A 23,707-nucleotide genomic window follows, 5' to 3' on the forward strand; every position below is an offset into this window, starting at 1 on the left:
CCTTCAGAGCAGGAGGATTTCCTCTTTCAGTTGTTTTTACCACCTCTGCGGAGGCTGCTGAAACAGATTTGCCGGTTGCGTTGTCAGTAGCTGTCTGAGGGGCTCCTGTCACAGCCCGGGGTGAAGGGCTTGTTTGCTGCGGGATGGGACAGCCTACCTTGCTCGCCTCGGAGATGAAAGGAGAGCAGGGAGGAGTGATGCAGACAGAGCTCCCGGAGAGCCGCTTCTCAGTGCATTAATTGCAGCCTTGCCAATCCTGGGGACTTGGCAGTGATAGGAATTAAGCTGTCATTCTCTTAGGCTCGTGATTCCCAGGAGCAGCCCAAAAGCAGCGCTAGCACGGCTGGCTGCTGCCCCTTTCTGGTGACGGAAGAGGGTGACACTTGGACATACCCTCCTACCTTGCTGGATCAGAGGTGGCCCGTCCCAGGACTCCATTATTTTTGTAAGCAAAGATGCCTGAGGGATGAAGTCAGGATTTTGTGAGCCATGCAGAAGGTGTCTGACTGAACGGTCATCATGGCCGTAAGCTAATCCTGGCTCGTCTGGGATTTACTAGGTCCCAGCGATGGTTCCTGACCCTGCAAAACGAACCTGTCCAGGCAGCAACGAGCAGACGGAGCTGTGCCAGCCCCACCGCCTAACCCCAGCAGCTCCCAAACCCACCGTGCTGGCAGGGAAAGGCAGCCACGACCTATACTACCTCCACCAGAGAGCCAATGCTGGGTGAAACGATGGGCTTCTGTGCGCGACAAACTAAAAAAAGCAGAATTCTGTGAAGCAGGGAGCGCGTGTTGGTGGAGCGCCAGTGCTGGGCTCCAGAGATATTCAGCCTTTGGGAAAAGTGGCATAAAATTGGCGGGATTGGGTATGAAATGAGGAGGCATGGAGGTCAGAGAGGCCTGGTACGTGCCAAACCGGTACAGCCCTGCTTCTGGCTGTGCCTCCGGGGACCGGGACTCACCCCCGCCTACAGGAGAAGGCCTCAGGGTGGGCCCTGTCCCACATTGCCAGGTCTCTCAGACGAAGCGGGAGGCCCGGCAGCCCCGTCCGGGGCTGCCGGGCCTCCCGCTTCGTCTGAGAGACTCCCCCTCACCGAGGTGCCCACGGCCCATCCCCGGTGCCTCACACCGACGCCCCGCAGGCCGCAGTACTGCGCATGCGCGCACGCCTCGGCGCGGCCTCCTCACCACACACCACCCCCCCCCGCTTGCGCAGCCGCGGTAGGGTAGCACGCGCCGGGGCAACCGCGCATGCGGCGTCCCGCTAGAGGGAGGGAGAGCGCGGCGCATGCGCAGCACCCACCCTGACGCAAGGCCGCTGCAATCGCCCTGCGCTTTATCCTGTCCGACCTTGAGTGCGCGGCCGTCCTAAGGACCCGGGTTGTCCCTAACCGTGCCGGTGGGCGCCGGGCCTCTTCGGGGCTACCGTCTCGCCTTAATCCGCGTCGGCCGAGGTAGCAGACTCTCTCACTGTCTTCGTAAGGCAACGCGCAGCCGAGTCGCGGGTATCGGTATCTGAGCGGAGCGCCGTAATCAGGCAGAAGAATCAGGCGATTATACAGACAGCCCGCGCCGGGGGTCCTGCGACGCCATCTCACCACCTGCCCCCCCTCCCCCCGCCCCGGCCCACGTGGGTGGAGGTTTCCAGAAGAGCCGCCGCACCGCGCGTACCCTCGTCCCCTTCCGCCGGCCCGGTCCGCCACCGCCCCGCCATGCTCAGCGCTTCCCGCGCCGCCGCGCGCCTCCCGCTGCTCCTACCGCGCGCCGCCCCCGCCCCCGCGCCTCCCGGGCTGGCGCAGGTGCGCGAGGGGGGGGGGGTGTGACGGCGGCGCTGAGGGGACGGGGGAGGCCCGGGAGGGACGGGGGAGGCCCGGGGGCACCGGAGGGGCTGTGGCGGCATTGGGGGGGGGGGGCCGCTGTCAGCGTGCGAGTCCCGGCCGCGGCGGGGCCGTGCCCGTGCCGGAGGCCCGTTGGGTTGGCTGAAGCGCTGAGGAGATTTTATTGAGGAGAAGCGGTAATGGCGGCGCGGGGGGTAGGAGCAAGCCGGCGGGTGAGGAGGGGGTGGCGTGTGCCCGGGCCTGTCCTCGGGCTCAGTTCCCCGCACACCGCCACCCCCCGCGATGGCGGGGGTCGAGGCGGGAGAGGCGCGGAGAGCAGGGCCGCGGGTCTGCGGGTCCGCCGCGGTGCTGGCCCGCTCTGAGCTCACGGGGGGGCGGCTAGGCCGAGGGGCTTGAAGAATTAATTAGTAAAATACTCGTGTCTTGATACGGCCCTGGTTGCGTTAAGATTTATTGGGGTGTTTTTTGGGTTTTTTTTTTTTTTGAAACTTATTCTCAAAACAGAAAAAGGGATAATGCTTTCAGAGTTCAAGGTAGCGATTTGCACGTGCCGCGGCAAAAAAAACCTTCAGAGTTGCTGCAAAATCTCAACTGCAGATTCCTCAAGGGCCGTAGCAGATCATTTGCTGCTGACGGCGCGTAAAGCTTTGAGAAACGGGGTTAATGTTTATCTGCTGCTGTTCGTTGAAAGCTGAAGGTTCAGAGTTAATTTACTGAAAAATGTCTTTTGCCTGGTAGCATGTTTGTAGGCTAAAATAGCTCGGTTCTGGTAATATAGATCAGTGCTATGCCACACGAACAAGCGTGGAAATTGGTTTTCTATGGTAATCTGAGTCTTTCTCAAGTTTTTCCTTAGTTTGCGCTTAAGATTTTAAAAATACAGTGTGGCAGTAGGACCGTATTGCTTCAGAAGTTGTCTGCCTTTGAAAGTCTTGGCTTGAAGATCGCTTTATGTTTAAAACTAAATTTTCATTACACTGTTGTTATTTCATAGACATTCTGGAACGGCCTCAGTCAAAATGTTCTCAGAGCAGCATCCAGCAGAAAATATGCGTAAGTATTGCCTTGGTTTTTTTTGTATTTGGCCGTTTGATACTTACATTTCCTCTCTTCCTGATACCAGAACTAAATATTGGAGTTGGAGATGATGTAACAGAGCAAAACCAGCAAGATAAAAGTAGTGCCTATAAGTGTCACTTTTCTAAGGCTGTGTCTTCATCTCTACTTGTTTTGGGTTTTTTCCCCCCAAGGAAACGTTAAGAATTGTTCTTCCCCCGTTCTCTCACCATCAGCAGCATCTGCAAAATGTGGATTGTTGAGATTTGTTTGATTAAAAAAAAAAAAATTAATAAATGGGTGGAACAAATTGGTTTATGCTCGGTATAAAACAAGAGGGATGGGTGGCTCTGTTTCGCTACAGATAAAGTTTATTTCAAACAGCTCAGGCATTTGAATCACTTGTTCTCCTTGTTGCAAGACAATGGGAACAGAGTAGCAGTTAGTTGTGTAACTTAGTCAGATGTTTTGTGGCTGGTGCTGATTCAGGATGCAGAATGGGAAATCCGTTTGTGTTAGGAAAACTGCCCAGTTCTGGTTAGTATAGAGAAACCCAGTGGTCACACGCTTCCAAGATTGCTTCTTTGTGTTACCTGACCTGGAGTTAGAGTGACTTAGCATCTTGGGGAGTGAGAAGGTGGTAGCCTGGTAATAAACACAGTCCTGCTCTGCCTTCAGTATGCTTTCTTCATCCCTGGATGTTTACAAGGCAAAAATATGATTCAGGAGTTCTCTATAGCCTTGACGAGAGTAATAGAGACTTCCTAGAAAGAAGGAAGAGGTCCAGATTTCTCTCATGTAAGAACCACTTCCATTTTTCAGAAATTAGTTTGTTGCCCCTCAGGATCAAAAAGATGGCTATCTCTGGCTCAGAGAACTCTGCGTATGGGTTTAGTAATTTGTTGTCCTGGTGTAGTCTTCTCTTTGTGCTAAGCAGTGGTAAACAAACTGATACAATTTATTATTAGCGTTTTAACTCCAGGTGGATGTTTTCAAACATGTCTGAACATCAGAAATAACCCAAAGCAGGTCTGGGAGACTTCATGAGTGTAGAGACAGAATTAGTTACAGCTTTGTTTTATGTCAAAGTCTTCAGGGATGTGGATAATATGTAGCACAGGTTATTCTGGTGAAGAATAGTGTTTTGTAAATAAACAAGTGGAGGTTTAGCCATAAGTGATCTGACTGAATACAGAGGCAGGAGGTTAAATTTCTGTGTAAGAGACAGAGAACACCTTAGGTCAGGTGTATTTGCTTCCCCATCTGGTGAAAAAAAAATCACATTGTCCTGTCTTCAGGATGGAAAGCTTTTTTGCTATCTAGCTAGTTTTTTCCTTTAGTAGTAATTTTATTTTTCCCACAATACACTTTACAGCTCAGAAGCAATTAAAGGTGCCGTTATTGGAATTGATTTGGGTACAACAAACTCCTGCGTGGCAGTTATGGAAGGAAAACAAGCGAAAGTAAGTAAAAAATGAATACCAGTAATGTTATAAGAAGTTGAATGTCCACACTGGTGTTCTTGGAGGCAATGGTTTTTGATGGCACCCTGTTACGTTTTTTTTTTTACATAGGTGCTGGAAAACTCTGAAGGAGCCAGGACAACACCTTCAGTTGTTGCATTTACGGCCGACGGCGAACGCTTGGTTGGAATGCCAGCGAAGCGGCAGGCGGTAACTAACCCACACAACACCTTCTACGCTACCAAGCGTCTCATCGGGCGGCGCTTTGATGACTCTGAAGTGAAGAAGGATATGTAAGCGAGGGTGGAGAGCAATTCCACCACCAGCAGGAATGCATAAAATACAATGCTGTATAACATGATGTGTTATGTTTTAAAATATCCTCTTTTGCGTGAAGTAGTTGTGTGCTCAGGTCTTAAAGTTTCATTGCTGAGGGCCAAGCTGTATTTTGCTAGGTTAGCAGCTGATCATGCGAAGGCTTTCAGAGAAGAAGGAAAAAGCCTTGCGGATGCTGTGCAGAATGGTCAGCATCTGCCAGTGAAGACTTTTCTCTTTCTTGGGGGTGTTTACAATCAAAGCCATATGATCGTACGTAAGGCTTATGATTAAATGATGTAGCTGATTAAAAACAGTAGTAGTATATTGGTGCTTCTGGGGCTCCCTGGATCTGAGGCTGCTCTTGGCAAGTTCAGTATTCTTTGTCTAGAATTTGTACATGTTCATCTACTGATACTATTTGTAGGGGGTTTGTGCTGCATGCAGGTACAGAAATTGAGTGTGGGATTCTTCTGGTTTTTTTTAGTAAGAACGTTCCATTTAAAATCGTCCGTGCCTCCAATGGTGACGCCTGGGTGGAGGCTCATGGGAAACTCTACTCTCCCAGCCAGATCGGTGCCTTTGTACTGATGAAGATGAAGGAAACTGCAGGTTGGTATGGTTTGGTCTTTGCTGTCTGCGTGCACGAGTGTGACCTTGGTGCTGGGCCATGATAATTGGAAGTGATGCAGCCACAAAGGTACTTTTTAGGTACGGGAATCCATGTACAGCTGGGCTGTTACGAAGCCTCGAGGAAGATCAGTGTCTGCCTTGATGTTGGATCTTTGGCAAGATATTAGTGCTTTACTTGAAACATACTCTTACCAAAATTGAATACTGATTGAGTCGATTCTTGAATTGAGCACACGCTTACTCAGAAGGGGGAGCTCCTTCTCCTTGTAAGCTGCGGTCCTTGTGCCTCCCTGGCTGCAGCCGAGCATGGGCTGTGGCAGCCAGGGCTTTGAGTGGCTTTGTTCTTACCCACCTGCTAGGTATGTAGCAAGAAAGGGAGTGTTTGAGGGACCCAGTTTTTGGGCTGAATGAATAGCTTCTTAGCCAGTGATAACTTTAAATCTTCACTAGGGGAAAACATCCATTGGCCTGGAGAATTTTTTTTTCTCTTGTTCAATTCCCAATGTGGTTTCTGGGGAAATTGAGTGTAATATATAGAGATAAGAGTAGCTACCTTCTGCAGCCTTGTTTGGTAGACAGTATGCACCCAGTGATAAGTGTTTGGAGGGCTGGACTAAAGGTTGTTACTCGAGCTTCATCCCAAGATTATTTTTTTTCCAGTGTTAGGTCCTGGACACTTGTTAAAGCTCCACCCAGGAGTAAAATATGAGTATGTGGTGTGTGAGCATCTTAGATGTGATAATCTGACTTACTCTGAGGATGGTGTTCCTTTGCCTTAAGCAGGGGTCTACTTCCTGTAGGTCTGGAGGCTTTTGGCCTGGATGCTACATGAGTTCAACTATGGAATAATCTGGCTTTGCAAGCAATACGGAATAATGCAGTGTGTAAGGTCTGTGCAAGGCTAATGCATAGGCATAAATCCTCCCTGTGCCTTCTCACTGCATCACGCGCATTCATATTTTTTAGTGCATCTGAATCTGCATTTGATGACATTGTTCTCTTTTTTTTTTAAGATAAGTTTGTGACCTTAAATTAGGCTGTAATACATATTTTTCCTGACTTGCTGTCTCATGTGCTTATAAAGTTAGTATATAGACATTATTTGTAACCGTTACTGGCAGCGGACTCTTTAAACAGGATGAAAATAAGTAACACTTAAGAGCTTCACATGTTGAACACTCCAAAGAAATGGAAAACAGCTTCAGTCTTGCACGCTAAAAAGACAAGTTAAGCTCTCGGATGAATTCTTACTCACTAGTGGCATCCAGTCACTGATTGAATTGCAGAGGTGCACCGTTCCCTCTGCATCTTCCCAGAAAGCAGCAAGTTCTTGGGCAGCGAGCCTGTCTTCTGGTCTTAGCTCAGGAAAATTATTTCAAACTACATAATAACAAGTTGGTGCTATTCTTAGTTTATAGGGATAACTTTCTGTTTTGTCTCCTTTTTTTCCCCCAGAAAATTACCTGGGACATTCAGCAAAGAATGCTGTGATCACAGTCCCTGCCTACTTCAATGATTCTCAGAGACAGGTATTCACCAAGCTGTAAGATTTTCGGGCTTATAAATTGCATGTAGTTCCTCTCGGTAGTCAGCACTCTTCCTCTTTTTCCTCAGGCTACAAAAGATGCCGGACAGATCGCTGGCTTGAATGTTTTGAGGGTGATTAATGAACCAACAGCAGCTGCACTTGCCTATGGTCTGGACAAGTCTGAAGACAAAGTGTAAGTTCATAACACCTACCCTCTCTTACATAAGCACACTGTAATTTGCTTTGTAAATGCCTCTTCTGCTTTCTGTTTTTTAAAGTCATTGGTTCAGCCAAAGTAGGCTCACAGCTGTAAGTCAGCACTGTGTAATGTCACCTCTGTTCTGTGCCAACCATGCTTGTTAAAGAAAACTTCATAACTTGAAGCTACCACTTAATTATCAAAGCTGACTGTCAATTTAATTAGCTTACCTCCTGGTAGCAGTGATAGGTGTGACTAAGGACAGCTGGGTGAGTGAGAGGCTGTCGCTGTTGGTGCTGAAGTGTGGCACAGAAGGTATGCTGAGGTTTGGTGCCTGCTATCCACAGCTTGCATCTTCCCTGACTGCATTCGGCCTCCTGTCACTGTCAAGGGTGGTTACATAAATGCAGGGGGTTTGTTACAGATTTTGTATTTCTGATGTAGATTATAGTGCTCGTGTCTTGAAAAACATGTTTTATAATGGTTCTGGTGTCCCTGGCCTTGTCATTGGATGTGAGTGGGATTTTTTTATGAAGAAGGAGGAAGTGCTGTCTCTGAAATCACAGGCAAGGTTAAGCATCGTGCAGCACATCTTTCAGAGAAGACTTCCACATGGACTCAAGAGTGCTCAGAGAATATGTACACTGTGTAATTTCTTTACTGCTGTCTTTAAAGAGGCTTTTAACTTTTGTGGACAGCAACATGAATTCTGTGCACTTCATCTCCTGAGGAGAGTGATTTTTGAGCCACACAACTTTGTCTAGAAAGTAATGTTTTTCTGCATCTGTTCTTGTAGTATTGCAGTCTACGATTTGGGTGGTGGCACTTTCGATATTTCCATTTTGGAAATCCAGAAGGGAGTCTTTGAGGTGAAGTCCACCAATGGTGACACTTTCTTAGGTGGAGAAGATTTTGACCAGGCTTTGCTACAGTATATTGTTAAAGAATTCAAGAGAGAGGTAAGGTGTCGCATCAGAATTTGGTCTTGTGTTATGCCGTTTTTTCAGCCTCACTTAACTTGTATAGTAGAATGGGAATTTTCTTAAATTATTAGGACTTGGTTTGTAATCTATGGCACAGTTGAAATTTAAAGAGTATTAGGCACCTGTTAGCCTGGCTTCCAGTTCTTACACTTGTTTTCTTGAGGCGGAATATTCCTCTCCTGGAAGACATAGAATAGCAGGACTTCTGCCTTTTTTCCTCTAGTGTAGTAGGACTATCCTATACACAGTCTGCTTGCTTTTAATAATAAAAATCTGTGGTCCAGTTGAATGTGTCAGCACAAATGCATACAGTACAGAATTGGCTGTAGGAAACTGCAATGTAATTCCAACTCCTCTGCCATTCCAGTCTTCCCTTTATATTCTGTGATACAACAGTTTTTTCCAAGCTCCAATCTGTAACTTCCTGTAGAATCACTTCCAGAGCAGAGAGAGCTAGCGGATTTTTTTGAAATGCTAAATACATTTGCCAGAAATGAGAGAGATTAGCAGAAGCACACGTAGCGGGCTGTGTTTCTACAAACAGCTTTACAGTCAAGAGCGATAGGAAGGTCAGCCATGATGAGGAAAAGCTCTCTGTGACTCATGTGCGAAAGCTGAGAGTCTGTTAACCCGTATTGTTTGTCGCTTAGACGGGTGTTGACCTGACTAAAGACAACATGGCCCTTCAGAGGGTGAGAGAAGCGTCGGAGAAGGCAAAGTGTGAGCTTTCGTCATCTGTGCAGGTAGGTGGTGGGGTTCAAAGCAGTCCGTAAAATGAGTTTTGAGTTATTTTTGTTTACAAAGCTCTTTGAAATTGCTGGCTTTTTTCTTTTGGTGGCAGAACGAGCTTCTGTGTAACCAAATGACATCGCTTTGTTAAAGTCCTTTAGCGGGGTAGACTGTTTAGGAGCACAGTTAGTTGTCAAAAGCCAAGAATGTTAGCGAGTGCTGGGGTTTGCCTTTCTTCTGGCACTGTGTTTTCTCATCTTGCAGGGAATGTGACCTTGTTCCCAACTGATTGTGTATTTCAGAAGTATGATGGGCATCAGGGAATTCAGCTGCAGCTGGTACTGCTGGGTTACTGGAAGCACTTGTGGCTTTGTGCAGGCAGTTCCAAAACCTTGGTGCTACTCGTTCCACCAAAACAGCTAATTTGTCTAATAACAAGAAATAATTTCTATAAGGAATCTTTACTTATTTGTCTGTAGAAGAGTTGTCTAGACAATGGGCAACGTATATCCTCTATTGTTTTTTTTTTTCCCGCCTGCTTTGTATATTAATGCATTCAAGCATGTCCTTTATTCACCACCGAATAAGGAGCTGGAGAAGCAGCAAGTCGGGGGTGTAATAGTCTTGCCTGAGTGAAATTAAGGTCAATTATATAGTAATTGAAATGGGGACTCTGCCAATTTCTAGGTTCTGAATAAACTTTTTTTTTTGATGGTGGTCTTTTTGTTGGCCAGCGGGGAGCTCGTAGCAAGGAGTTTAGGCCGGTCACAATGGATGCATAGTTCTGCCAGAGACATAGCAGGCTCTGTTTTACTAGCTCAAGAGTTGGCAAATACAGTCTGTTCATACCAGGAAAAACTGAATTCCTTAACTCTTTAGCAGTGAAAGCAAAAACAACTTGCTTTTGGCCCTATTTTCCCCTAATGTTTTTGAGCATGCTATTTATAAAGCAAATGCACACCTCTAGTTAGTAACATGGTTTTAGTTCTTGTTGTGTAAAACTTAATCTCTAGACCTTAAAGCATTAATGTTTTTTAATTGCTTTGATTTGTAGTATCTTTTGATGTCAGCATGACTCAGCACTTGAGCAAGAAGGTTTCAGTATAAGATTTGCTTTAAAAATCCAACATGTGAATTTTAAGGTCATTCACAGATAGCCACGAAAAGTGGGAATTACGGTCCCTGGCACTGATGAACTTTGTGTTAAATGGCAATGGACTGGCTGTTGAACACGAGTTGTTTGCGTTTAGAAAACAGTTATTTCCCTCAAATAGCTTACCTTATATGAAATGTTAATTGACAAAATCTTTCGGAACTCTGAAGATGGGCTTGCTTCTGCGTTGTGCTAAAGGAAGAGGATTAAGGTTGTCACTTCTAATGTCTGAGCTCTTGCCTCCTGGCTATGATAGAAATGAAATTGTTTTTCTTAGCAATAAAAGACCTCAAAATAACACAGTATTAAAATTGGAACTTAACAGTTGTAACCATGAGATGTGTAACAACATAATTTTCCTCTCTCTTGTCTGAAATGTCAAACATAAAAGTATGCCTGCTGCCACTTAGAGACTGGGCTGCAGAACAGGCACGTAGATGTTTCAGTACAGGCAGAACAGAACCTGTAACTTGATCTAAAACCTGTACGTAGCTGACTTATTTTCCATTCCCGATTTTTCACTCCGTATCTGTTTCTGTGCTGCAGACTGATATTAACTTGCCATACCTTACTATGGATGCCTCTGGACCAAAGCATTTGAACATGAAGCTGACTCGCTCACAGTTTGAGGGCATTGTAGCCGATCTGATCAAAAGGACAGTAGCGCCATGCCAGAAAGCCATGCAGGATGCTGAAGTCAGCAAGAGCGACATTGGTGAAGTCATCCTCGTTGGTGGCATGACCAGAATGCCAAAGGTATGAGATATGTCTCCGTTATGGTCAAAGCTGGTACAGCTAGCCAGTGCTTACTGTTAAGGGTGATCTGTAACAGAAAAGTGGGGAGTCTGGTAACTTCAGAGGTCTAGGAGCAGAGCAGACATGTTAAGTAGTCGCATGAAAACAGTGGCAAGGGACTCTCGCATCCTGTTTAATTAGCTCAGCTTGGATCTGGGGGCTGTAGCAGAGTTGCACTTTACAAAAACAAGTGGGAGGTATCAGGAGCTGAAAATTCAACTTCACTTTCTGATGCAGACCAAACATAAGCAGTGTTGTTCAGATACACAGGGCATTTTCTCTTGTTATGGACTTCAGTGTGTGACAGAGGTACGCTTCAGTGACAACAACCTGTCAGCAATCTTTGCCTTCCAGTGTGTTTCTTCCATTGTGTAGAGCAGTTCATAGCTAGCTGTGAAGAAACTGCACAAGCATAACGGCTCTGTTACCTGCTGGCTGTGTGCATTTGGCTACCTCTGTGAGGCTGGGTGTTGTCAAGCATATCTAACTGGCTGTTCCAAATGCTCCTTACCTAATACCTGGCCCTTGTGTTCTGTGGTGATAAGCACCAACAGGTAACTTTGAAGCCTGTGCTGCTGACATGCACGGTCTTGCAGATAAGGCGCTGTCTGCTGGTGATTTACTATTCTTGTTCGTAGGAATGCAGACTGCCTCTTAGCTCCCCTGAAGTCAGAGCTGAACACGTACGTACGCTGCTCTCTTCAAGGGTACAGCCTGTCCTTTTCTACCAAAATCATGAAAATCTCATTCCACGGGGATCAGTCAGGCTTGGACTATTTGTTTGCAGGTCATTTTGAGGACAATAGGTGTGGGCATGGTCCTGCTTGGGATGGATGTGGGGTTCGGTGGTGAGTTTTTTTTCCTTCCCTGAATGTTAAATGAGCCTGGTGGCTGAAGGTGATACTAGTGTGTGCAGAAGGTCACCCGGGCAGGGGAACCAGAGCAACAGGATAAACAGAAGCTGCTGCTCTGGCCAAAGCTCAAGTGGAGTAACTGTGCTATACCTTCCCAAAGTCCCTGCTCCTCCAGCTGGATAAAGGAAAAATGGTGTGGTTAGCTATGTAAAAAGTGATGAAAACCACTTCTAGAAGTGGGGAAGCTCTTCCTGAAACATAATATATCCTTTAGAGGGTGGGAGGCAGTTCTTAATAATAAAAAAATAAATCAATATTTATTTTTACTTTTCTATGCCCTGTTTATAACCCCCTGCATCTGTGGCTTTGAGCTTGTGTAATGCTTGCCTGATGCCCCTGGTTACAGCTCTGGCTCCAAGATCCGTGCCTGTATGTTGCACATTGCACAGAGCCTTCTCTCGTGTACGTTGTTGAGTTCATTTTGCCCTGCTAGGAGGGAACGTGCCCTCCTCGGAGCACTCACGCGGCCAGTGCTCCAGGAAACGTACAGTGGATGGTTAGAAGTCATGTTTCTTTTGTGCTGTAAAACATGCCTCCAGAGGGAAAGACTTGCATTTAATTATATGCTTGTACATAAAGTGTCTTCCTCTGTGATGGAACGCTCCTGGCAGATGTCTCTTGGCTTAAATGCAGAGGAGTAGGACATTTGCTTACAGCGGTTTTCCAGGCACACTGCACTGACCTGTGCCGATGCGTGCCTAACGAGTGTACTCAGGGAGGAGGGAAACTGTGAGCGGGAATGAAGTCCCACACTCTTCTCTTGCAAGGTGGAGGAGTGGACTACTGAGCTGTGCTCTGGTGCAGACACCTTATTGCATTCCCATCTGGGTACTTCAGCAATAAATCTGTTGCAATCGTGAGTACATCTTTCCGAAAGGGCAGAGCAGCGAAAAGCAAGTAACGCGGCTCAGACTGTCTGCTGACATAGCACATCTACTTCGCTGGTGAAACAGCCCTAAATAGTTTGAAAATACTGTCCTTCATACTGGGTTTTTTTTCTCCCTTTATTACACACAAACAAGATGAACTGTCCTTCTGCTCTGGAGGGTTTTTTTACCTTCCCTGTGCTCTGCCTCCACAGCTGTACTGTCCTTGGCAGCTGTGTTCTGCCCAGTGTTGAAGGTCCCGGGGAGCAGTCCTTGCCTCCCGCTTGATAAGCGTGGAGTGATCCCTTCCGAATATGGCTGGGCTGTGTGAAAGGACCGATGTAGGTTGACTTGCAGCTGGCAAACTTAATCACAAGAAAGCCTTCAGAGAAGGAGTAGTTTGGACTGAAATGAGTGTGTTTAACAGGGTGTGTGGAAGATGGGGAATTAGGGAGCAGAGCCAAGCCTGAAGCTTAGTATTTGTATCGTGGCACAGGGTTGCATGGCAGCAAGAGCATAAAGCTACAGACCTTTAGCCGAGGCTGGGATGGTCTTATGGCCAGAGTACTGGACAGTAATGGTTCCCTCTGCATATGAGCTGTGCTTTCTCTCCATTCAGGTGCAGCACACTGTGCAGGATTTGTTTGGCCGTGCTCCTAGCAAAGCAGTTAATCCTGACGAAGCTGTTGCCATTGGTGCAGCTATTCAAGGTGGCGTGTTAGCTGGTGATGTTACTGATGTGCTGCTGCTGGATGTAACTCCCCTCTCCTTGGGGATCGAGACGCTGGGAGGTGTCTTCACAAAGCTCATCAACAGGAATACTACTATACCGACTAAGAAAAGTCAGGTACGAATTGGCTCTAGATGGGTGGGTCTTTTGTGGTGGTCTCAAAACACCCAGTGAAGGCTACCCAAGCCTGTTGTCTCTTGCTTGCCTGGCGAGGAGAAGCGTTGTAGAAATCAGATTTAATGTCAGCCACTGAGCATCTCTGCTGATTATTAGTGTGTCCAAGAGGGGAGGTAAGTTGAGTTAATGTGTACCAAGGTACCCCAGGATGGTTGTGGCCTGGTAATGATTGCAGTGCGTGTGCCATGATGTAACTGTCAACACATCATTCTGAAGAATTGTGTGGAGACCTTCTGTAACTGAGCACCGTGGCCCGTTTGAGACCACCTTTCTTGGGTGGCGTACCTTGGAAGGGATTATTTTTTTCATGTGTTGTAAGTAGACTTGGGTGTGGTCCTTTCTTTCACTTTGCCTTGTCTGGGTGTGCTAGTGTGTCTCTTACTGATAACACTTATTCTCTCTGGGGTGTGGGCTTGGAGCAGGAGCCCTGCTGCTTCAGGAGGAAACGTTCTGGTAACGGAGCCTGCTGTTCAGTCTTCATCTGCTCAAGTGCGCAAGATGCCAGTGAGCTTGGCCGATGCTAGTCGTGGTGCCTTGGTGCTTTTATCAGAGAAACAACAAGCATTTAATGATTTTTTTTTTTTTATCTCTTTGAAGTAGCTTCTCTTTTTGTTCCTTTCCTTGTTGTTCAGGCAGTGTGTAACTGTATCCATTTGTGTGTTGCAATTTACTAGCCACCCAGTAACTTTCGGTCCCTTTTCCACAGGTGTTCTCTACAGCTGCTGATGGGCAGACTCAAGTGGAGATTAAAGTGTGCCAGGGGGAAAGAGAGATGGCTAGTGACAACAAACTTCTCGGCCAGTTCACATTGGTATGTTGGCTACTCAGTATTCATGACCTTAGACTTGACCTTCTTGGAGAAGTTCAAAGCCTTCTCCATTTCACTTGACCCCCGAAGGCAGTGTTGGTGGGGAGTCACCTTACAGAAGACATCTGATCCTATTTGTAGTAAAAAAGCAGTCTCTGAGGGCACGGCCTGTTTCTGGGACAGTGACAAGGGGAGCAACTAGTGTTTAAGATGGAGCTCAGGGCTTCTAAGCAGCCTTACGTGGCACAGGGGCTACTGTAGCTTTAGGGCTTGATCACCTAGAAGGCCCCTCTCCACTTCTGGACACAAAGAGCTCTGTAGCACCAGGCCTGTGCAGCAGGTAACCTCATTGTGGGCCTTTTCTCTGGTGTTACAAAGACAAGACTTGGAACAGACTCCGTTAAGCTGCAGTCCCTAGGGAACGCCATTTCTAGCCCAGTACTGTTTTTCGGTGAAAGCCTGTGAACTGCCCTGCTGACTGGAGAACAGATGTACTCCAGGCATGCATGCGTGCAGCGTGTGGCTGGCTAACCAGCTCCCTGCGCAGAATTGGTTTGGTGAGTGTTGGCAAAGTTTGGCACTGTTATAACTGTTTGCCCAAACTTGCATTTGCTGGGAAGAGCCATCGAGAAAGGAAGGGCTTTGCCTTTCTTTTCTGCTTTTGAAGGAAGCTGTCCTGCCTGTCACTCTTTTAATATGGTAGCCTCAGAGGTAGTCAGTGAAATCTAGTTACGTCCAGAACTGAGGAAATGGAATGTCCTGCCACGTCCTGGAGGGACAGAGTGGCTTGTTCAGCAATAAAGCAGAACCCGTGTCACCGCCAAACCAAACTTGGGGCTACCTCTTGTGGTTTCTGTGCACTTGTTCTGGGTAGAAATCTGTCCCCTGTTGAATCTAGATACTGCTAATTCACTGCATGATGCCAATGGGTATTTGAAGGACTCTGCTCTGAGGGTTAGTTAATAGTTGATTCAACTGACTGATCACCAAGATAACGTGCCTGACAGTGGAGCCCCGTACCCTGAGCTCGTGTCGGTGTGGGAGCTAATGGCTAAGCACTTCTCGTTCTCAGGTTGGGATTCCTCCAGCGCCACGTGGAGTGCCCCAGATTGAGGTCACTTTTGACATCGATGCTAACGGTATCGTTCATGTGTCAGCCAAGGATAAAGGCACCGGACGCGAACAGCAAAGTAAGCGCTCTGGGACACTGCCTGGGGATGAGGAGGAAAGGTGTGCAGCAGGGATGGTGCTGTAGCACGCTGGGCACTGAGGGGGTTACACTAGGTGACTCCAAAGGCGCTCTCCTTGCACGTTAGGCAGAGGCGAAGCATCTACTCATACCATGGTCAAAGAAGTCCTCGCTGGCAAGGTTTTACCACATCCCAAGTCATTTTGCACTGTGTGACAGTCCTTTCTTGGTCTTGCAGCCTGCTGTGGTGGCTGTAGCAATGTTTCAGCAGAGTGCAACTGTTTCCTGGAGTTTCCTGTGTGTATCGGATGTGCCTCAGTCCCCAGGGAGGCGTTGGCCACACAGGTTGGCTAACTGAGGGCTCACAGGGGTTTGTGGAGCAGTGCTCCTGCTGCTCCCAGAGGTGTCCTGTGTCACTGAGGAGCTCAGAGCAGTGACTTTTCTGCCCTACATTACCCTGGAGGGAAAGAAATTGGGGTTTGGGAACCCAGCACCTTGTAGAAGTTGTTCTTGAGCTGTGCTCCTGGTCGTGCTGTTCCTTTGGGGGTGCCCTCTGCTAATACCTGAAGAGATTGCTGTCTGTTTGAGACTGCCTACCTGAAGGTGCCAACTTTTAAGAGAGAAATCAAATTAGGAGGACTTTTGTTTAATCCAGGTCATGTCAAGTACAGCTGAACAGATCAGCCCTGTGCTGAGACCCTGTTTTGTTTCTAATTACTCCATTACAAAGGTCTTGAAATTCAAGTATTTTGAAGCAGCAGGTATTTTGCATAACCACCCTGTTCATTTTCATCCATTTAGGCTGGAAACATCTCTAAATGGCAGGAGGCTTGGGGACTTCAAGCTGTCAGTATATTTTGCTCTATAGTGCAGTGAAATGTTAGGCCCGGTGTTCTGGGGTAATTAACTACACAGTTGACATTTTCTAAAGCTCTGTTGTGGGCTCAGAAAATTAATTTAAAGCATTTGTAGATTCCCCTGATACAAAATAGATCTGTTTTGTGCCTCTAACTGGGAAGCCTCTATACTACCCTTCAGTTGTTTCTTGGAGGCAACCACTTGAGCAATCAAATGCCTGCTCCAGTTAAGAAAAATCCTGTTAACTCTGTGTTGGCAACTTGAAGGTACATGCTGTTCTTAATCATGTTGCTTGGCTTTCGGCAGAAATTTGTTACCAAAACCACACTGCTTGTTACTTTGATTTCCTTGTAGATTTTTGATGTGATTTTTCTCCATTCAGAGCCTTCTACCTTTAAATCGCCATCTCCTGATAATAGGCAACCAGAATTTTTTTAGCTGTCCATCAGTATGCAAATGTGGTCCTAATTATAAAGCTGAACTACCTATCCCATGTCTGCATCCAAAGGGAGGGTGTGTGGGTTTGTTCAGGGTTTTGTACCATTGACAAATATTATGTAGAAAACTAATTTCTAATGAGGATCTTAGTATACTCTTTTTTGGACTCTGTGATATCCTGAATGTTGGTCCTCTATTTCCCAATGAAATTCTGCTTTACTGCAGAAATTAGCTTAAGTCTAGACTGTACTTTTTGGCACTAATGGAGGGGGGAAAAAAAAGGGGGGGGGGGGGAAGACCTCTAAGAGCCTGTCCATAGAATCATGCTATGTTCACTTAAGGGCAGTGTGAGGAGCTGGGTGGGGAATATTGTCTTACCCTGCTACCAGCCTGGGCTGATTTCCAACAGTGAAAGGAATCTCTGTGCCCTGGTAAAACAATTCCTTCTCTTCGGATTTGGTGGTGGTGGTTTTTTGCTGGGTTTTTTTTGGGTTTTTTTTTTGGGGGGGGGGTTGGTTTTTTTTTTTAGTTTTGAGGTTTTAGGCTGCTAGAATGCCCCTTTGGTTGGGGGGCTTTGTGTGCACGTTTACTTTCCAGGAGGAGTAACTGAGGAATGGTCACAGTGACTTGCAGACCAGCGGACAGGAAGTGTCTGGCAGAGCTGGGGAGTTCATAGATCTAAGATGTCAGGCTTTCATCTTGTCAGCAGCATCACTGCTTCTTCAAGACTGGCTGTCCTTGTACTGCCCATGGGGTCTTCACAGCTGCAGAGTCTCTGAGCAAGGCTGCTGCAATTGAGGGGGTTTGGGAAATAATACTCTTCTCCTCTTCAAAGATGAGAGCACATTCTTTATTAATGTTTCTTCTCTAATGCAGTTGTTATCCAGTCTTCTGGTGGCCTTAGCAAAGATGAAATTGAGAACATGGTGAAGAATGCAGAGAAATACGCAGAGGAAGACAGGCGAAGAAAGGTAAGGTGATCGTTATTGTACCTGCTGGTTATTGCTGTTCTGTGCTATTAACTGTGCCCACCTTGAAGGAGCTGTAGGTTCTGGTCTGTGAAGTCTTCAGCTGTTTGCTTGTGCAGTTACCTGAATATCTGCTTGCTTCCTTATATTCAGTTTACACTCCAGAGTTGCAAACAGCTGTATGCAGAGGCATTTGGATCTTGGGTTTGGGTTGGGTAACTTGCGTTGTGTGACCAGTGTTCCAGTTCCTCCCTGAAGAATTACTGGGATGTGGAGGCAGCAGTAAGCAAAGTCACCTGCCTATTACTCATGAATAAACAGCTTTGCAGCTCTAGTTATGCTTTTTGTCATCAATGCTCTTCTCTGTCCACCTGCCTGTTATCTTGGCTGTCACTTAAAGCTGGCCTACTACAGCTGGGTTTTCACAGTGGTGTTCCATTTAAGTGGAAGCAGTACAGGGATCCTTGAGGTACTTTGAGTTTATTTTAAAGCTTAAATTGCAGAACCTGCCAAGCAAAGCTGCACCTCAGCTTCTTCCTTCGTAAGTGGGAAGTTGATTTCCATAGTGCTTAAAAATCTGTGTGGCATCTTGAATGCGATATTCATCTGAGCGCAGCATTTGCCCTCAGCGCAGGTGAAGCCATCAGGAGATGTTTGAGAGGCTTGCTGACTTTGTCAAGAAAAGACTGATACTTGCCGTGGTTGAGTGACTGAATTTGTGATATTCATAGGACTAATGGTTGGAACTAATTGGTTTAATGAGGGTAGTACTAATGAATTATGCTACTAAATATAGAGCATTGATTTTTAAGCAGACACAGTGAAGGCCTACTCTGGGATACAGCACCAGCGTATGTTTAGCGATTGCTGAAACTAGCACACTGACTTTACCTGCTTTGCATTCTCCTAGTCTGTAGAAACGTGTCTCGGGTGTTCAGGCAGTGCTGTAAATCTCACCCTCAGTAGCGAAGGGATCAGAAGAGGGCTAAAGGAGAGAATGCCTGGAATAAATTCATGTGAAGCAGCATCACCTTGCCTCAAAAGCTCTAAAGCTGCAAGACATTAGCTTATTAGCATTTGTAGGTTAGATGGAGAGTGTTTAAAGACCTCTCTCTGAAAATCCCACTGTTTAAATAAATGCATCGTTGCCATGAAGCATAGGTGGTGGCCTAGCACTTGATGAGGCTGCACTGGAAACTTCTTCCTGTTGCCTGACTTTGTGTCTTGAATCACTGAATAAGTGTTGTAGTCCCGAAACGGGACTCGTTTCTGTCCAGTGACCTATCAGCTGAAGGTGATTAGATTGCTTTCTTTACTAACGCTCCTCTGTCTCTTTACTTGACCTGCATAACTGTAATTGTCAAAATTCCCCCATTACGACTTTCTGATCATGGTTTTACCGCCATGGAAGTATCGTGAATACATAAACAGAGTTATCACTCTGCTGGACTCAGCATCCTGCTGTAAACTTTGACATCCCACAAAGAGTGAAGACATAGTGTAGAAACGAAATCAATTTTCATCAGCTTTCCACTGGTTAACCTCCTGAGAACATTATCACACCCTTTTAGTTTAGGTAAACTGCTCTTCCAGATGGAGAGGGCTGGGTGTCCCAGAGACCATTCCTGGTGAAATAGTTCATGTGGACACTGGGACTGAATTATGTCTCGGCAGGACTACCACCCCTCTGTACTTAGAGCCTGCTCTGTCCCCCGTTGGTTGTCTTTGCAGCAGTAATGTTAGGGACTAGTGTTTCCTACCTAGCACAGTGGGGTTTTTTCCACTGTAATGAGGGGACGCGAGTAAAACAACTCAGTGTTTTAGTTCTCTGGTGCCCTTATTGCTGAAGAAGCTTAAGAATATTTTCCAAAAGTTCTGTTGCTTTCCCAAGGAGCAGAGAGTGCCGTTCTGTCTCTGCAGTTGCTGGCTCTTTCAGTGTGCCAGCAGTGGTGCTACGTTGCTTCTGCTTCAGGGAGGTGGGATTTGCTGAGTGCGAAAGCATGAGGGCTGCCTTCCATAGGCTGCCTGTTCGGGCTTTCTGCTGCCGGAATGCATCTAGAAATGGTCTGCTTGCGTTTCTTCTTCCCACCTTGCCGTTAAGAATGACCCTGGGTGGGAGCTAGAACGGAAGTTGGCAGTTTGGGGGAAGAAATGTCAGCTGCTGGTTCATACGTAGACAGCTCATACGTGTTGCCAGGGATGTACACAGTAGGCCCTTACGAGCTCTCTTGCCCAGGAACGTGTGGAAGCTGTAAACATGGCCGAAGGCATCATCCATGATACAGAGTCTAAGATGGAGGAGTTCAAGGATCAGCTGCCAGCAGATGAGGTAGGTAGTTTCTAATCCCGTAACGGGAAAGGAGGTAAGATTTCCTCACTATATCTTTGCTCAAATTCTCATGTAACTCACAACTTGGTCTGTATTATTTCCGTGCTGTGGAAAGATGGCACAGTCATCAACTCTTCTGGATTCTGCACTTGATGAGTGGGATGGGAGGATCTAAGGACATACTTAGCAGAACATGGTTCGGATAATAGCAAATATCCTATTTCAAAGTGCGAGCTCAGTCTCACTGAAGATCTAAGAGTCTGGGAAGCTGTTAATGAAAGGTTTCTGCGTTAATTATGTCCTTGATTTGGCCTTGCGGTAATGTGATAAGAACTGTACTGTGGCATGTTTGATAGGAGAGTTTTGCTCAAAAGCTAGAGCTTATGATTGGTGCCCACCAGTCTATTAGCAGAGGGACAAAGGCAAAGCTGCTGTGGGGTCCCAGCAGCCTTGGTAGTACAAACACAGCACCCAAACGAAAATTACTGTATCCACTTAGCTCCAATTTTTCTTCTGTCTTTGGAGTGAAGCGGATATTTAGTATCAAAGGAATGCTTTTTATACCACTCAGTTTAGTTTCCGTGTGATGAGTTTCAAAAGCCAAGTTTAAAACAGGTTGCACAATCTTCAAGTTAACAACTCTCTGAAGTAGAGTGAAAGGGCTGGTAGGGCCTCTGTGAGGCGTTTGAGGGAACAAGACTATATAGTTCGTTGGCAAATCGCCTCTGATCAGTTTAAATGCTGTTTTTCAGCCCAGCTCCTCTCTCTAGGATGGATATTGGCTGACTCGGGGATTATGGTCACTGGAGTTTTCTCTCACAGGAGCACAGAGCCTAAATCCCTGTTCCTTGCAAGGGCTGTTGTTCCCTGTAGTGGCTTTTGGGGAATACCAAGGGAAAGTATGTAGCAGTGTTCAGCAGTAAGACCTGTGTGGTCAGGGTGGAGACGGTGGCCTGATGCAGAAGGTGTCGATTGTCTTCCCCTTCCTGCGGGTCTGGATGAGAACTCTGCCCACGTTTTGACAGCGAACGCTGCTGGGCAGGCGCTGCCAGTGCAGCTGTCCCCCAGTAACCTCCCTTCTCCAGGCCTGCCTCTCCAGCAGCGTGCCAGTCTGACGGAGAAATGCCAGACTGTGTTGGAGGGTTTGACAGATGGCTACAGGGGCTGGGATGAGACCGTATTGCTTTGGTTTGCCTCTGCTCCTTCTCCCACGTGCAACAAAGGGATTAAACAGGGTGATGAACAGCCTTACTCGCTGGCTTTCTGACAGTGCCTTAAATATAAATGAAAACCAGCTTTCCATTCCCTCTACCCTGGCTCCCGGGGTGACTGACTTGGTGGTGAGGTGTGCCAGAGAGAGCAGCTCTCATCCCTGGCGGGCTGTTCAGTCTCCGCAGGGCTTTCTGTCCTTGGCGCCTCTGCTGAGACTGCAAACAAGGGGGCCGATTAATGCCAACTGTGGCACATTTAGTGAAGTGGACAGGTGCCCGTTGGGAACTGAGCGCAGTCCTAGTCCCTGCAGACCGTATGGCTCAGTTTGAGACTTGACTTCATGGCTTCTGGCAGGGGGAGAAAAAGGTAGCTTTGTGGTGGGTGAAACAACAGGAATGAGGTGGCTGGATTTCATCGTGTGTGTTTGTGACTTCTTTGCAGTGCAACAAATTGAAGGAAGAAATTGCTAAAATGAGGGAACTTCTGGCTCGTAAAGATACTGAAACGGGAGAAAACATCAGGCAGGCAGCAACGAGCCTGCAGCAAGCTTCCCTGAAACTCTTTGAAATGGCATACAAGAAGGTAGGTTTGTGGTCATTTCCATTTTGTAGCCCTCATGGGGAGGAGTGAGTGGGGACACCAAACATTTAGGTAGGAGCTGTGCTCGGAGGTAGCGCCGAGTCTCGGTGCAGCTCCCTGAGTGATACTTGCTGCAGAAAGTCAGGTAGAGTTGAAGGCCTGAAATCTTGGCCATCCTGCCGTAGGTAGCCTGCCTCCCAGGCAGTCCCTTACGTTCCGCTACAGTGTTGTATGGAAAAGTGCTGGAAGCTCTTAATAACGACCATCAAGAACAGCACAGACAGGGCTTTCTCCTAGGTGTGTAGTGCCTAAAGTCGTACAATAGTGACTGGACTTACTTTAAGGATGATTGTATAACAGGCTTCCTGAGCAGTCTGCCTAAAATTACAGTAGTAAGGCCATCAGGGTTTGGTTCCTGATCTCCGTCCCGGTGGAAGGCCCACCCATTCCAGCCTTGGAGATGTGAACTTCACCTGTCCAGGGAAGTCCCCCAGGATGGAAGTGGAATGCTCCGCCCGGTGACCTTGGTGGTGCTAAGCTGCTTTTTCTGCTGTCAGACTGGAACCGTTTGGCGCTGCAGCATAAGCTTTTATGTCCACTGGGAAGGCGTGAATAATGGGAAGATGATTTCCCCCCTCTTAGTGGCAGTCATGCAAAGATGAAGATTGTTTCCATTCTCCAGAGGACAATTACCCTTTTCACCGAGGGAAGGGTTTCTTCAGTCTAGAACTAACCTAAGTAGCTAGCTAGGGGGGGAAAAAAAATGGGAGAAGCATTTTGTTGTTACTAGAACTAATAAGCCAACTCTTTCACAGATGGCCTCTGAACGAGAGGGCTCTGGAAGTCCGGGGGATCAGAAGGAAGAGAAGCAATAAGAAGTCTCTGTCTTGCCTTGACTAGAGTATGAAGAAGAGGTCGATTTTCTTGACGCTTAGGAGAGAAGGGACCTTCCTGAGCAGCAATGGGCAGAATTCAGACTTACTGTGTTTTTGCAGTATTCTATATATAAAATTCTTTAATGTATAAACTTAGTGATGTGTCTGCTAGATAAATTGTCACTTGATGAAAGTTAATTCACGCCAGACAAAGTTCTGAGTGTTTGGCCCCGTGGTATTCAACTGAGGCACCTGGGGACTTGCTGATCATTTATTTCCGATACTTGACACAATGGTGTACTAAATCTGATATCAAAGTTTGGAAACCATGTCACTAAATCCAAGGGTGGAGATGGAAGTCCTGCTGGAACTGGGAGGAGAGAATGACACCCGTACGGACCCTCCTTGTGGGTCTGAGTACTTGTGAGCGGGTACCGAGGGCCGTGAACAGCGTGAGAAGGCTGGTTGCGTTGCTAGAGAACGTTCAGATCTGCAGCTAGGTTAGTAACCTTGTTCTCAAGGAGAGGGGTTACTTCCAATTTAGCTGTAACATTATTTCTTACAAAAGAGGCTTTGTGGAAGTTAAAATACTTTGCTTGTCTGAGCCTTCTGCTCCATCCTGTGTCTGTTCTCTGCTTATGGTAAAACAATTTCCTTGATAATAAAACTGTTATTGGATCCATTCTGGACTTTTTTAAAATAAAAGCTGAAAAGTGTCCAACATGGAGTTCTTGGTATCCTGGCCTTTGATGGAGAACATCATCATGTTAACTGCCTGTGAGAGCTCTTGGGGTGGGACCGCCAGCGGCAGTGGTGGAATTTGTGCTTCGTTCACACGCAAGGAGGTATCTGATGTCAGATGAGGGTCTCTTCCTTCTGAGAGTGTCCCTGCTGCCCTGGCAGGAGATGCCTGGAAGTCCTGCTGTCATCTTGGTAGATGGGACTTCATCTTCAGGCACTTTGTGCTTGGGCTCAACCTCCTGAAACAGGCTCCAGACTCAGAGCAGCAGTTGCAGCCAAGTCTTCCAAGGAGGTGCAGTCTCCTTGCCACAGTGTATTTATCTGGATTT

At 46.9% G+C, this 23,707-nt stretch overlaps 1 protein-coding gene and 1 non-coding gene across 2 annotated transcripts; both read left to right on the forward strand.

The window, feature by feature from the left end:
* The first annotated feature begins 1,578 nt into the window (after nt 1-1,578).
* HSPA9 (heat shock protein family A (Hsp70) member 9) lies at nt 1,579-23,364 on the forward strand. Its single transcript, XM_075766907.1, has 17 exons — nt 1,579-1,801; nt 2,835-2,893; nt 4,272-4,359; nt 4,471-4,652; nt 5,162-5,286; nt 6,763-6,836; nt 6,922-7,028; nt 7,831-7,993; nt 8,668-8,760; nt 10,446-10,655; nt 13,094-13,321; nt 14,088-14,192; nt 15,262-15,379; nt 17,551-17,645; nt 19,879-19,971; nt 21,625-21,765; nt 22,578-23,364. The coding sequence occupies exons 1-17, from the start codon at nt 1,715-1,717 to the stop codon at nt 22,635-22,637; spliced, it is 2,028 nt and encodes a 675-aa protein (XP_075623022.1). The 5' UTR covers nt 1,579-1,714; the 3' UTR covers nt 22,638-23,364.
* LOC142603929 (small nucleolar RNA SNORD63) lies at nt 13,562-13,629 on the forward strand. The gene has a single exon (XR_012837818.1). It is a non-coding gene; the product is annotated as a small nucleolar RNA SNORD63 (small nucleolar RNA).
* Nucleotides 23,365-23,707: the final 343 nt, after the last annotated feature.

This window comes from Balearica regulorum, chromosome 14, assembly GCF_011004875.1.
Source record: "Balearica regulorum gibbericeps isolate bBalReg1 chromosome 14, bBalReg1.pri, whole genome shotgun sequence".
NCBI lineage: Eukaryota > Metazoa > Chordata > Aves > Gruiformes > Gruidae > Balearica > Balearica regulorum.

Coding starts and splice junctions, on each gene's coding strand:
- HSPA9 (XM_075766907.1), top strand. CDS start 1,715: ATGCTCAGCGCTTCCCGCGCCGCCGCGCGCCTCCCGCTGCTCCTACCG. Junction 4,653..5,161: donor TCTGAAGTGAAGAAGGATAT/GTAAGCGAGGGT, acceptor GGTTTTTTTTAG/TAAGAACGTTCCATTTAAAA. Junction 10,656..13,093: donor GCATGACCAGAATGCCAAAG/GTATGAGATATG, acceptor CTCTCCATTCAG/GTGCAGCACACTGTGCAGGA.